Below are 14,164 nucleotides of genomic sequence, written 5' to 3'. Positions count from 1 at the left end.
GTTCTGCTACCTTCTAATTAGCTACTCCTACTTTCCTTTTAGCTCTGGGAATTGCCCATATGCTAGGAATTACTACAGCAGTGATTTCAGTGAGGACATACTGCAGTTGTTTAAGAACTTAAAATAATAGTAGATGTCCTACTGATCACTGTTGCAGTATTTCTTCCCATGTTATTTTTTATCATCTCCTTTCTTCTTCTTTCTCCCTCAGTTCCTATCCTCTGAGAAATATCCTAGGACTTGGACGGCTTCTTAGTATCTCATTTTGTGCCTGTATTTCCTGGCCAGTTTTTTTGAGTCTCAAGGGTCTTCAGACTGCTGGCTTGGAGATGATCTCCAGAATTTAGCTCTTACATCCACTTATATTACCCCTATGCTTGCTAGCTGAGGTCACACAAAAGAACGATTTTGGGAAGGTAAAGTTTTGGTACCCCTGCCGGATGACAGTGGTGATGACCCATGTAGCAGAAATACTTGCAGCAGTGATCAATAGGGCATCTACTGTGATGGTATGTTCTTGTGAAACTGTACTTTTCCACTTGACACCCATCTAGAAGGATATAGCCTGATACTTGTACTTTAGCAGATGCACAACCAGAGCTGTTCAGAATAAGATGCAGAAGGTAGAGATAATTGCCGTAATCTTGGATCTGTAAGAATAAGCTTTGACTGTAGAAAACATCTTACTTGGCTTTCTCGTTTCTTAAGTTTTTTTTTTAATTTGTTTTTTTTTTTTATTTGTGTATTTTGCTTGGGCAAGAAACTACAGATTTCTACATGGGATGGATGGACATTTCGAGAGTTTGGGGATGATGTTTTTGCAGCATGGAAAAATTATTTTGAGTTGTATGATCTTGATGGCTTCATGTTAATTCTACCATTCCTGTATCATAGCTGCTTAACTGTGATGTATTGAGCATCCATGACTCAGTTACTCTTGGGTCATTACCAAGGGCATGCGGGTCGTGGATGTGGTCTCAGTTCTCTGCATCAGGAGATGCTGGTTCTTCAACTTCATAAACTTTCTTTAAACATTAAGGATATTTCTGTGGAGCTTGTGGTGTCCCACATCCCATTTATTAGAGGGAGCTGTAGAGGTTGTTCCTTCATTAGAAAGGAGAGGGGCTGGTCTGTTCCTGTTTTTTTTTTTCCTTTACAGTGAAAATGTGTGGGACTGGGTTTCCATCCTTTTCTAGAATTATGATTTGAGCAGGTGCATCAAGTACATCAAGTACCCCAGCTTGGGCATTGATTAAGTTATATGTTTGCTGTTGGAGGGTAGGGGGCTGTATAGTGTACCTGGACCTGATCGGGAATGCCTACTGGCACATCCTTTTTTTCCTCCTGGTACTGCTTAGGAGGTTGTTTAATTTGCTTTAGGTCATTATCATTTTTTATTACAAGTTGCTTACTTTTGTCTGTTGCTTTTCAATAATGTTCACTTTGGTAGAAGAGGCTTTGCAGGAAGGTTTTCTCATGGTCCTCTTCTTGGACTGCCAGCTGCTAGTGGCTGTTGAAAGTTTTCTGGTTACAGACCTATGCTTTGTCTCTTCTGTCGTTGCAAGTTCTGAGGTTTGCCATAAAACAGAGATAAGTCAGTAGCCTCTTTGCAGAGGATTTTGTCCAGAATAGCTACACTGCTGGCCATTTCTGTCCATGGAGAGAGCTCTGAAAGTCATGGCTTTAATGGTAATCATAAATGTAATTTTCATATTGGCTCCTCTTCAAATAAAAGTACTTAAGTGGATGATAATCTACTGGTTGTAAAGTCTTCATGCTTTTGCTGATCTACTTAAGATGTTGGACTCTTATCACTAGGATTTGGAATAGTGGATTATCCCATCTAGTCTGTTTCAGATCCCTGTCTGTATCAATGAACTTATTAAAGGGTCTCATGATGGATGTGTGGTGTAGGGAAAGTTGAATTGCCTGGACAGGGGTACAAATAAAGTTCTTGAAGCTGATCAGTATTTTTCCTCTTGCATTCTGTTGAAGGGGAGGTGAAACGGGAGTCCACTCTTAATCAGGACATACTGAGTCATAATTGTATATAATCAGGGCATGGCACATGTATGCCCAGTGTTCAGAGGAAATGGGGTTGGCAATGGGTTATCAGCTGAGGCATCATTCTGAAGCTCCCCTGCCAACCTTAGTAATTCATGTTCATTCTAACCCTGCCCCTAACCCCGACATGGCATCTGAACTTAAAGCCCTTTCCAGTACCACTACTGCTGTTCAAATTTGAGCTGAATGTGGTCAGGTTTTGTGTAGTGCATCGGATAATGAAATTTGTTCCCTTTTTTGATGTATTGATTGTTGCTGTAGTGTGTGTGTGTTTGATATAAGTGATCATGTTGTGGTACATGTTTTGCTTGTTGATAAAGTGGCATGTCGACCATTCATTATATAATCATTGAAAGCTACCTTTGATCATATTTTAATGAAGTGGAACTTTGTAGATGTTAACATCGGTGCCAAGACTTAATGAAACCTATGGGATAAAGAAGCTCCTACATGAATTCTGTTCTTTTTCAATAGAACATACTCGGTCAGTATTACTGTATATCAGTATTAAACTTATTTTATTGGCTGCTGGTTTGTAAATTAGCTGTCCAGTAAAGAAGTTTGCTAAAGACTCCAAATGTGGCACAGTTGCCCATTCCTCCACTGATGAAGAACAGCTCTAGCAAAGGCTGGATTAAGCACATACATGGTCTATCAAACATTATCTCAAACTAAATGAAAAAAAGTGCAGCATAGTAGTGTTTGGCAGAAAAACATATTCTCATCTCATGCTATAAATGGTACTCCTCCTTACCTAGGTTCCTTATAAATGTACCTGTCATCATCATGTTTCTACCATAGTCAGGAAATCCTATCTGCTCCAGTTAATTTCCAAGTGAATATCAAAAGAAGTCCTCCTACCACTGTACCTTATCAGACTCATCACTGAATACAGTGTCCCTTTGCTATTTACAAATCCAAGCATATTACTCAACTGGAAATGTCTCAAAGCTTTCTACCAAAGAAAGTTAAAGCACTTGAATCCCTCAGCCACCCAGATTGAGTAGATTTGTACAGTTTACCTTGTACTCTGCAGCCTACATTTTGATGAGAGGTAAACTTTTTCTTTTCAAGCCATGAAAGACCCAGTCGTGTTTCACCTCTTATTTCTACAAACACCTGCACTAAGGATCTAACTCTACATCAACAAATAAATATGACTTAATGGAGGGATATGTTCCTAAGTCAGTGTATTCCTAGCTTATGGAATAAATTGTCATTACAGGTCAGAGTACTGCTTTGGCTAACTTTTACAACTAATCTTGATGAGTGGACGGGTAGACATAAATTTACACCAGGGATATCCTGTACTGCCTTGCTTGACTTCAGGCATGAGCATTTAAGTGCTTGAAAAGGACGGCAAGAACTTTTAAGATTGTCTGCTTAAAGATATATATGGCTGTGCATTGTATGATCTGTGTGATCAGTTGCCTCGCAAGTTCCATGTTGTGTCATTTGAAATATGATAAGGCGCATGTGTACGAAGAGTCAGCTCAGGAGACCTTCCTTTCCATTTCTTCCTGAAACAAATTTTTATTATATTTTTAAGTGATTAAAATGGAATCGGAGAAATATTTTGTTTCATGTAGGCGAAGGGGTTGGTTAATATTGGAATGGAGGATGAAATGCATTCTTGGAGCATTTAACAGACTACAGGTATGTGTAGCTATGGATGATAGTATATGCATTATGTTTGTCTTGTGTGTAATATTTTTAAGCCAAACAGCCTACTTAACATTAACACAGATGTGTACTGCATACCTAAACAGGTACACTACAGAATAACTGCTTAAGAAAATTGTGCTGTTTTTGTACTTGCAAATGGCATGAGGCATGCTGTGGACATCAGTTAGCTATACACAGAGGCTTTTAAGGTATTTGTTGGGCTTTTGCTTCCCAAAACTCTCTGAATGTGTTACATGTTGTCTGAAGTTATTCTGCTTTACTTTTACATACCAAGTGTTTTCTGCATATTGTTAACCTTACTGTGTTGCAGGCTTGCAGTATATTATTTAGCAGGTATAGTATGAAAATAGAAGTTTATGATTAGCAAATCTTTTAGCCAAAAATACATGAGTTGGATGAATTTTTTTTTGTAAAACCCCCCCCCCCTTTTAGGAGTTGTGAGACGTAGCCAAACAAAATTGGATTGCACTGTACGGAGACAATATGATTATCCTGATCTACCCATAAAGAAATGCAGAGAAGAGGTATGTTTTGGTTTTAGTTATTTTTTTCTTTTTTTGTTATGCCTCACTTCATTTTCATTATTTTTGTTTCATTCTTTTTTTTCTGTTTTTGAAAGTCTTAATTTAGTGGACTGTTTCCTGCTGTTCAAAAGCAGAATGTTAAGCCCATTAAAGTAAACCCATAGAGGAAGATTTGTCCTCTATAACCTTTAACTATATTTTCTTGCAGGTTCCTAGCAGCCCCAAAACAAGTGACATTTTTTGTATAACATTTCAGTTCCCATGAGGTGTATTTTAACCCTTTTAATTTTGTTTTTAACCACCTTAATGTACTTTGTTCAGAACAAGAAAAGCTGATTTTCAATTACTCTCAAACACTTTCTTCCACTTCCTTTTACAGCTTTGTAACTCTGAATTATGTCTGTTGCTACCCCACTGAAACACAGAAGTGCCTTGGCATCCCTGTTGACACTCTGCTTCATTTCACAATCTTGTTGAACTTTCTATTAGCAAGTTTGTACTTTTAAAACTGTCTTACAAATCTGCTTGCCCTGTTGTACACGATTCTTCTAGGCAGTTGTAAAAAGCAGTCTAAAGCATGAGGCTGTACTAATTCCTGTCCTTCTCGTAACATCTTTGTATTACCAAGAGTTCAGAGCAGAACATGGCATTATATAAACTTACTTGATCAATGCATACAACACAGCCACCTCCTGACCTCCTCTTATGCTCCCCCATCCACTAAGCTGCATTCTTCATCCTTTTTTTCTAAGTACTACCCTGTCTGGCTTACTTAATTTCAACTTCTGAATGTCTTTAGTCGACAAGTCTTCCATTAACTAAAGGTTTTTGTCATTCTCTCACTGCTGCAGTAGCCTTTAGCTATTTGAGTTGTTTCTTGGTAGATGTTCATGAGTATATCACTACTGCAGTAGCCTAAGTTGTATAGGTTTACCACCACCCCCAACACACATGCACACACTGAACAGCAAAACAAAGATTTACCTCACTCCATGAGCATCACCAGTAGTGCATGGTGTGCTCCACATAAAATGCAAGTGGAGGGCTAAAAACTTCAGAGCTTTTTTGTCACTAAAGTGAGTGGTTTTTAATTAGAGATTCCTGTACTTTTTTGTCAGACACCAACTTCCCGTTTGGCTTCAGATAATCTCAGACTGTTGCGTTCTGAGAATAATCCAAGAATGGTACTATCGGCATTGAGAATCCCTCCCTCCTTTCCAAGAGATTCCCTCATGCCCAGAGAACCATAGGTTCATAGATTCATATTAAGCTAACTGCCCGAGCGAGCCATTTTAAGCCTAGCCAATTATTCCTTGTGAGACTCAAACCCTGCACCTTGTGTCTGTAAGACAAACACCTTAACCATTAGGCCACCCTCCCAGCCCTTCTGTTTCTTCTCATATTGCACAGCATGCCATCTCAGGTAGTAATAAAACCAGTGCCTTTAACATTTTTAGGTCAATGTTATCATTCAAGGATTTTTCTGTTTCCCAAGTCGGAAGAGTCCTGGATCTTCAGGTTCTAAACCTTGGTGCCACGATTCCCAAATTCAAGATGTTATCACTTCAAACTCTTGTGCTGTTATCCCAAGTCTAGCTTTCATGTTAGTTGTGTCTAAGGGTTGCCTATCACCATATTCCTATTGCTAAGCTGTTCAGGCGTTTCTAAGTTTTTTTTGTCTGGCTTACGTTATCTGTTCTCTGTTCTATCCTTTGGGCTCTCTACTGCACCAAGGGTATTTGCAAAGTGGTTAGCTCCATTTGTTTTGGCAGATTTGAAGGCACAATTTTTTTTCTTTAAATGAATGCCTTATCTTTGCCGACTCTTTTGACAACTGGAAAAAAAATTATAACAGTTGTGCAGAAGCTTCTACTCCTGGGATTTTAAATCAGTTTGTATCCATCTTCTCTCATCCCATGACACAGAATAGTAAAAAGTGCTTTTGTTTAGTGTCTGTCATGTGGTGCACACAGTAGGGAGTACACCACTACCCAACATGAATAAAAAAAAAAAAAAAAAAAAAACTCAACCAGGAAGTCTTGCATTCTGTCGTTGCATACGTATTAAGTCCAGTATTTCTAGAACTGTTCCATCCCTTTTGGTAGGTTCACATACATGTGAATTTACATTGGAAGTAGATTTGCAAAACTTTTTGTTGTACATAGTGTCTGTTGGAATCTCTCAAATAAGGTAAAAAGCTGTTCATAGTATATGATTGGGGAAAATTCCTTGCAAACACATTAATGTGGGCTAGATTTGAATGATGTCCTCTATTATCTTCTTAAGTGTATAGGTGAAGCTTGATCGATTTTTAAGACTCTTAACAGTCCAACATCTCTAACTTCTAGTACTCTTTAAGTCACACGTTCGTTTTTTAGTCATTGCCACTGCCTCTCTTTTTCTGTCATCCTTTCTCTGAAAATAGGGAAAGGTTTTAGAGGCAAAGTAAAGTGGTGACAGTCAGCCAATTAACTGTATGTAGAAGGGGTCTGGTATTTCCGTGCTGGCTCATTATTTCTCACACTTAGTGTGATGCATAATTTGTGCTCTGCTTCTTCTGCTGTTGCAAGCGTTACTGATCCACCAGAACAAAAGCTGAGCTGGGTAAAGCATTTTAAATCTCCATTCCCTCTCCTTACGTATATTAATGACACTGTAAAAACTTTGCCTGTGTTTTCTGGTTTCAGGTGCAAAATCATATCACAAAAAGTCATACATTAATGCATCATCGATGCTTTCTTTGGAGCCCACAGCAAAGAGGGCATCTCCTCCTTTAATGCATATAAAGAACTCTTAATTAAAACTGTACAGGATATACTTGCTCTGAGGGACTGTGGAAGGAAAAAATCAATGGGCTGTGTTCACCAGTTTTTATTTCTGAATACCTAACCTGTCTGCTAATTTCCTGACAGTGTATACTGAACAGTCATTTTCTTTAAGCCCTTTGAGTATACCACTGAAATGGATCTGTTAGGTTTTATTTATTTGTTTGTTTTTGTCTTTTGTTGACCAGGTCAGTCCTCTGGGCCAAGGGCCTGTTTTCAGTGGAGATGCGAGGAGAAAAGCTCCAAAAATACAATGTAAAAAGTACAAGATAAACATACATGATAAAAGTACAATATAAAAACATACTATACATAAAAATACATATTAGATGATAGAAAGTTAAACATGAGTAAAAAATGCATGTTGATAAGAAAAAAAAACTGACTGATGGAAATAGTGAAGGAGACTGGCTCCTAGAAATATTTGACATAAATGTATGATGGAGAAGGAAGTGAATTAAAATGCAGCTGTACTAACAATGACAGTTTGATTGCAAGTCAAAAAAGATGTCTGTATGAAAACAAAAATGTGAGTACTATATCAGATAATAAGAAGGTTACTAGAGGGATGTATTGGAGGAAGATAATTCTAAGAGATGGAGGCATTGCAAGTGGTGGGTAAAGAAAGGAGATGTAAGATATAGGAAAGGAAGTACCAAAGAAATAGAAAAAGGTGTTAGCAGGAGTATATGACGTGGAAAAAGGGGGAGGGGGTGGTAAAGTTAGAAAAGAGTGGGAAGAATTGATAAGGAGGGGATGAGAAGTGGTGATCAGGGAAAAGGAGAGGTGGGAGAAGGTTGAAGTTATAAGAGTGAACAAAGAGGTTATTAAGGCTTCATAAGATTATGAAGTATATAGAAAGTAAAGAGGGATAATACTTTTAAAATAGGTAGCCAGAGTTTAGGTGGGGTGGTGGCAGGTGCATGAAGGGGAGCTGGCAAGGTAGGTTTTCAGCTCTTTTTTGAAGAGGGGAGAAGATTGAGAAAGTCGTAGGGTCGTTGTGAGTTTGTTCCAGGTTTGCGATATAGAGCATTTGTAAAATAATCTGCCTGTGGTTTTGTTAGGTTTATAGGTGTTAAGTAGTGCTTGATCAGTGCTATGGAGAGATCTTGCAGGGGTGTAAAGGGATAGGAGGGTAGACGGGGAGGGACAGTTTGTAGAGGAGAGAATTTGTAGGTTTGTAGTGGAGAGAATGTGCTATTTGTATTTGAGAAAGTTGGAGTAGTTGTGGGAACTGAATTCATTGTAGTTTTTTAAGGCAAGGAAGTGATGAGACTTGTAGGGGAGATTGCAGGCAAATCTGGCTATCTGCTGCCAAGTCTGGTTAAAAGATTTGTTTGGATGTGTGTGAATACAGGGGAAGCGTAAAGAAGGCAGGGGAGGAGATAGGTTTGGGCAGTTGTGATCTTACCGGTGTTAGATAAGAATTTTTTTATGTCTATAAAGTAACCCTAATTTTTGATTGTTCTTTTTGATGGACTGCAAGATGTAATGGTCAGATTTTAGTCTGTTAATTGTAATTCTAAGACGTTTAGTAGAGGAGTTTACATGAATAATGGTGGTGTCAAGAGAAGATATATGGAAAGAGGTTTTGAGATGAGATGCAGATTTTGGTAGAAAAAGGAGTTTTGTTTTCTTTGGGTTTCAGGATAAGTTGGTTGTCAGATAGCCAGATTTAGTCTGGTTCCTATGTGAGCCATCCTTGGTGTGGTATTCATCATCATCAATGAGCTATTTAATTCTGTTAATCAGATTGATTGAGAAGAAAGGGCATCCTCCATTTCTCCATGTCTGCACTCTGTATTCCCCATAAACTTTTACAACGTGCCCATTTAGTTTTCAGTTGTGCTATTATAAATTTAAACTTATCTGTAGAGTTACCATCAGCTATCATGTCTCTCTGCAGTGCCGAGGGAAGGACCTGGTGAAGTTTGTGAGATCTTGTGGTGGTGGTTCATTTCTGCCCTTCTCTCGAACTAGTTGATCACCTGCTGCTTTTTTTTCTCTTGAGTCATAAGAGGCAAAAAGAGAACATCAAATAACAGCTTCCCTAGCCAGAAACTTACAAAGTTCCAAGTGCAGGTCTGAATTATCTACAACTTTTCCACAGGAGGTGCCAGAGTAGGCAAATCAGTGTGTCACTTAATATCTGGACCTCTGGTTAAGATGGAAGCCATCAATTTCTGGTCCTCAGAATTTCTGCTGGTGTACATATACATTAAACACTTAGAAGGATCGGGGGGGGTGATGTAGTACCTGTCGGGGACATCTTAAATAGAGCTGTGTGCCTCCCTTCAGAACAGACTAGAAAAATTCTGCTCCAGGACTCCTTGCAAACAGGCCTGGAAAGCAGATGATTTTCTATTTCATTGGACAAGGAATGTTCCTGTATGTTTTTCCACCCTTTTCACTGATTGCCAGGGTTTTTTAAAAAAAATATCCAGAAAGGTTTCCCAAAAAAAAATTGTGGCAACTTCCTTCTGACCAAGGTAACTGTGGATGTTTATCATATAGATCACTGATGCAGTACCCTTAGTTGTTTAGGTTATATTCTCCTAAGGATATAACAGTCCACCAACTTCCAAAGCTTTCAAGGCACCTTCCATATGTCCAAACTGGTAGCTTGAGCTGAACTGAGTAAAAAGACTTGTGAGCCAAGCCCTTCTGAACCTTTCTGCCACCGAAGACCACTCCTCTTACATGCTTTTGATGTTGATGTCCGCTAACACTGTTCCATTGCTGTGCAGATAAGTTCCCTTTGGTGGGGGGGATCTTGTACTTTACAAAAGTACAATTTCTGTTAGAAACAATTAAGTATTAATTTTAAAGCTAGGAAAAAGCGTTTTTGACTGTCACTTGACTTTTAAATTACTTTTAAAGGGGAGTGTCCTTTTTACTGTAACTGTAAAAAGTTGTTAAAAAACTAGCTTTTAACCACAACAAAGGTAGTTTTTATTATTTTACGTTTAGGAACTGGAATAAGTGTTTTTATAAGTGCTTTATGCTGTGTTTTTATGGGGGAAAGTTAATTTTATTACTACCTGTTTTATGGGACTACTGCTGCCAAGCTTCCCCAGGAATCTGACATCTTTTTCAGCTTAACCATGGAACGGTCTACTGGTTCCTTGTTTTTTCCTTCTTCCAGCCACAAAAATAACTAAATAACTAACTAAATAAATAAAATTACGAAATATTCTTTGACAGTAGGTTGCTAAAATGCATCAACCGCAGATGGGTGAGACTGAAGTGGCCATTACGGTTTCCACAGACCATGTTTTTTCCCGGCTCCCTCTGGTGTAGTCTTGTCAACTGCCATGCAGTGGGATTAGACGATTTCCAGAATGAATCCATTGTTTCAGCAGGAACATAATGTTCCACAGTCCCTAAGCAAGTATTATTTTACTATAGTTGGAATTTCCAGACCCTATCCCAAGTCCTTCTCTTCTTTCAGGCATTGGTGGTTGTTTTTGTCCTAGCCTGTGATTTGTCTGACAAGCGTGCTGCCTCGAGGAAGGTTTCTCAAGCTTTTAAGATTATCTACACTCATCTCAGATCAGACCCAGCAGTCATTACTGTAGTGTACCGCTGGTAAATGTCTGGTTAATACCAATCCCTCTCCTTCGGATATGGATGGGAAAACTTTTGATAGATTTGGGCAGAAAACGTGCATGCTTCTGCAAAACTTGTTAGAATTCTCAACTAACAAGCTTATATGTTAGTTTATGCTTGCCTCCTTTGAGAATATTAGGAATATTATGAAACCTATTGGTGGTGCTGCGGTAGCATTGCCGCCTCACAGTTAAGACGTTGCCTGTTCAATTATCAGAGCGTCTTTTGTGTGGCGACATCGGCGTTCCTTTGGTGAAGGTTGTGCGTTAGGCCCAGCAAGCCAGCACGTAAAAATCTACTGCGAATCATTAGCGGACCGGAGTTCTGCTGTGGCAACCCCTAACCGGGAAAAGCCGAAAGACACAACAACAACATGACACCTATTTCCTCTTCTGAAGAAAAGTCTGCTGTGTGTAATTCGATTGCCTCTGTCTCACAAGTGACTACTCAATGTTTGAAATATGCTTTTGATTCTTCTTATGCCATTTCCAGGCTGCTGCCACTGAAGCTGCCATGAGAAGGTTTGCTTGTTTGTATTCTCAAAACCTTCCAGAAGATGTCAGAAATGAAACCGAGTTCTCCTTGAGTTAATTAGTTTTGGGACCACCTGCTGTAGAGGTCCTTAAAAGGTGTGATAGCTGAGGTAAGCTGATCAAGGGATCTGAGATTTCAGCTTACTGTCTCCAAGTTTGCCAAAAGATTTAATGCTACTCCTACAGCCTTATTTTAAAAAGCAAAATAAACAGACCTACCAAGCTATTGGCAAGCAAATATTTAAAAAGTGATGGCAGGGGATCCAAAAACAAGGCAGGAACCCCCCAAAGCAAAGGCCATTTAATTCTGAATGACTGTATACAAGACGTCTATTCTCCCACTTTGGCAGTCCCTTAATCCTCCTAGAAAGTCTGAACCTCCATTTCTCTCTTTGGCAATGGATGGATTGCTTTCAGACTCCACAGGACAAGGGATGCTTAATTATGGTTAAATATGGTAGTGGGAGTCTCCCCCTCCTTTTCGAGGGATGCCCCTAAACCATCCATCAGATCAGACTCCTTTTTTCCTTCCTGTTATGCAGTATCTGCTGTTTCAGGGGTTGATAGGAGTAATCCTTCCTCCTCATTTAGGAGAAGGGTTTTATTTAAAAATGTTTCTAGTGCCAAGGAAATGAGATTCTTGTAGACAAGTTTTGAATCTTAACTTTCTCAGTGTGTCCAAGTTCAAAATGTTAACCCTTCACAACTTGTTACTCCTTATTCCTTGTATGAATTTTTTGTTGACTTTATATCTATTCTCACATTCCTGTTTAAAAGGATTTCAGGAATTTTAAGGCTTTCTCTGGATCACATTATCAGTTTTCTGCATTACGTTTTGGTCTATCCACTGCTCCAAGGGTATTAACAAAGTGTCCAGCTCATATGATGGCTTAATGCTGACTGCAAGGTATTCACTTTTTTCCCTCATTTAGACAACTTACTTATTTTTGTTGAATCTTTTTAAAAGTGCCAGGAATCTCTCACCTTTTAAGGGATCTCCTACATAAACAGTGGTTCCAGGAGAACATACAAAAGTCTTGTTTGACTTCTTCCCATAGGGTTGTTTTCCTTGTATGTCTCTTGGATACGTCTATTCAAAGAGCTCCCCCACCAAGAAAAAATTTGATTTTGTATCTGGATCAGTTCCCGAGTTTTTCACTTGGACTACTGTGTCAGCCAGGGAATTTCTCAGGATTTTACAGGATTTTGAGTCTCATAGCTTATATTCTTGAGTCCTCTTGCAAGACTTCACATGAGAAAAATCTGATATATGGTCCTAACCTCAACATAACCCTGACATTCCTCATTCTAGATTTGGAGCTTGTGAAAAGTAAGATTTTTTTGGTAAAGAAACCAATTTTGTCAGAATCCGGGTCCGTCATTCTCCTTTCCAGCACAGTCGGTCACAAAAGACAGACTGTACTTTGCATGGTATCATTGTCTATGGGAGTTAAATTACAGAGTGTTTAAAACTGAAAAGACTGATCAAAACCCAGAAATATAAGATATGTTGGCACTTAAAAATGCTCTCAGCTCTGTCATCTGTGGCCTCTGTATCACTTTGTGTTTACAGACAACACCACAGTGATATGTGGTACCTAAACAAGCATGGGGGAATCAAAACTTTACTCTCTCTGCAGGCTAACTATGGTAGCCTGGAGTATAGCTTTTCAGCACAATTTCACTCTACAGTCATCTTGCATACCACCAGAGCAAAACTGTGTGACAGACAAGCTGAACAGGGTCAGGACAAACCCTCATGAATGAAAAAATACTCCAGATCTTCCAAGAATTGATTTGAATGTTGGGGAACACCTCAAATTTATCTTCTTGTTTTCACACACAAATGTCAGTTGACAAAATTTTGCTCCTGGACTCCAAATAAGAAGGCCTGGAAGATTAATACTATTTCTTTTCCTTGGATAGAAATGTCCCTGTATACTTTTCCACCTGTTCCTTTAATATTCAGGGTCATTTTGAGGGTTCAGAAGGACTCTCCAAAGATCATTGTGGTGACTCACCTTCTGGCCCAGGCAAAAGTGGTTCTGTTCTTTGGAAATGGCCATGGACAGTTACTGTAAGCTTCCTCAGAGACTGGGACTACTTACAAAAGGCAAGAAAACTTGGTACTAGTAAATGCTATATTAGTAAATGGGAAAGGTTTTCTAGTTGGTGCCAAGAAAAGAACCAGCACCCTTTCAAGGCTAGTGTTTTCTGTGGCTCTACATTATTTGTGTAAGTAAGTTACTATCCTCTGGCCTGCCTTATAAGGTTCACTTGGTAATTTCAGTGTGTCTGCCCAAGGATCCTCCTCTTAAAATGTAATATCATGTGAAAATATTGACTTTAGGTTCTTAACATAGAAAACAATATTATTGTTTGCTCTGACATCCTGAAAAAAGAGCATCTGAGTTGCAAGCCCTTTTTGTGAGGCAACCTTATCTCATTTTCCACAAAGATAAGGGTTTATTTGAAAACTAATCCTTTGTTTATGTTTGAAGCAGTATCCAAGTGCATTTTAAGCCAAGCTGTCCATCTTTCTCTGTCATTTCCACAGCCTAAATACAAGGGAAAATGATACTTCTCCCACTGGATTTTCACATAACTTTGGTACTGTCTTGACAGAACAAAATAGTTCAGAAAATCTGACTAAGTTCAGTTTTTGTGAAGGTAAAAAAAAATGTTAAAACACAGTATTCCCATGTAGTTGTGTTGTGCTATTATCTTTTGTTATACCCACAACAGCAAGACATTTCCAGGCAGGGTCAAGGTTTCTTCTACCAGCGCCTTGGCTTCGTGTGTAGCTTTTAGGAAAGAGGTGAATTATAGAAGTAGCAACTTGATCCTATGTGCATACTTTTACAAAGAGCTATAAATTAGATTCCTTCTCCAGGTTTAGAACAGGCTTTGCTAAGACCATTCT

At 38.9% G+C, this 14,164-nt stretch overlaps 1 protein-coding gene across 1 annotated transcript in view; it reads left to right on the top strand.

Annotated features, from left to right (window-relative positions):
- Positions 1-14,164, top strand: part of TDRD9 (tudor domain containing 9) — a 2,841,455-nt gene that overhangs the window by 198,674 nt on the left and 2,628,617 nt on the right. The window contains exon 3 of the mRNA XM_044074496.1: positions 4,183-4,274. Within this exon, the coding sequence (XP_043930431.1) occupies positions 4,183-4,274 (92 nt within the window). The remainder of the gene's footprint in view (positions 1-4,182; positions 4,275-14,164) is intronic.

This window comes from Protopterus annectens, chromosome 6.part0 (genome assembly GCF_019279795.1).
Source record: "Protopterus annectens isolate FY-2018-M chromosome 6.part0, PAN1.0, whole genome shotgun sequence".
NCBI classification, from domain to species: Eukaryota; Metazoa; Chordata; order Ceratodontiformes; family Protopteridae; genus Protopterus; species Protopterus annectens.
This window is presented reverse-complemented; position numbering and strand designations above follow the sequence as displayed.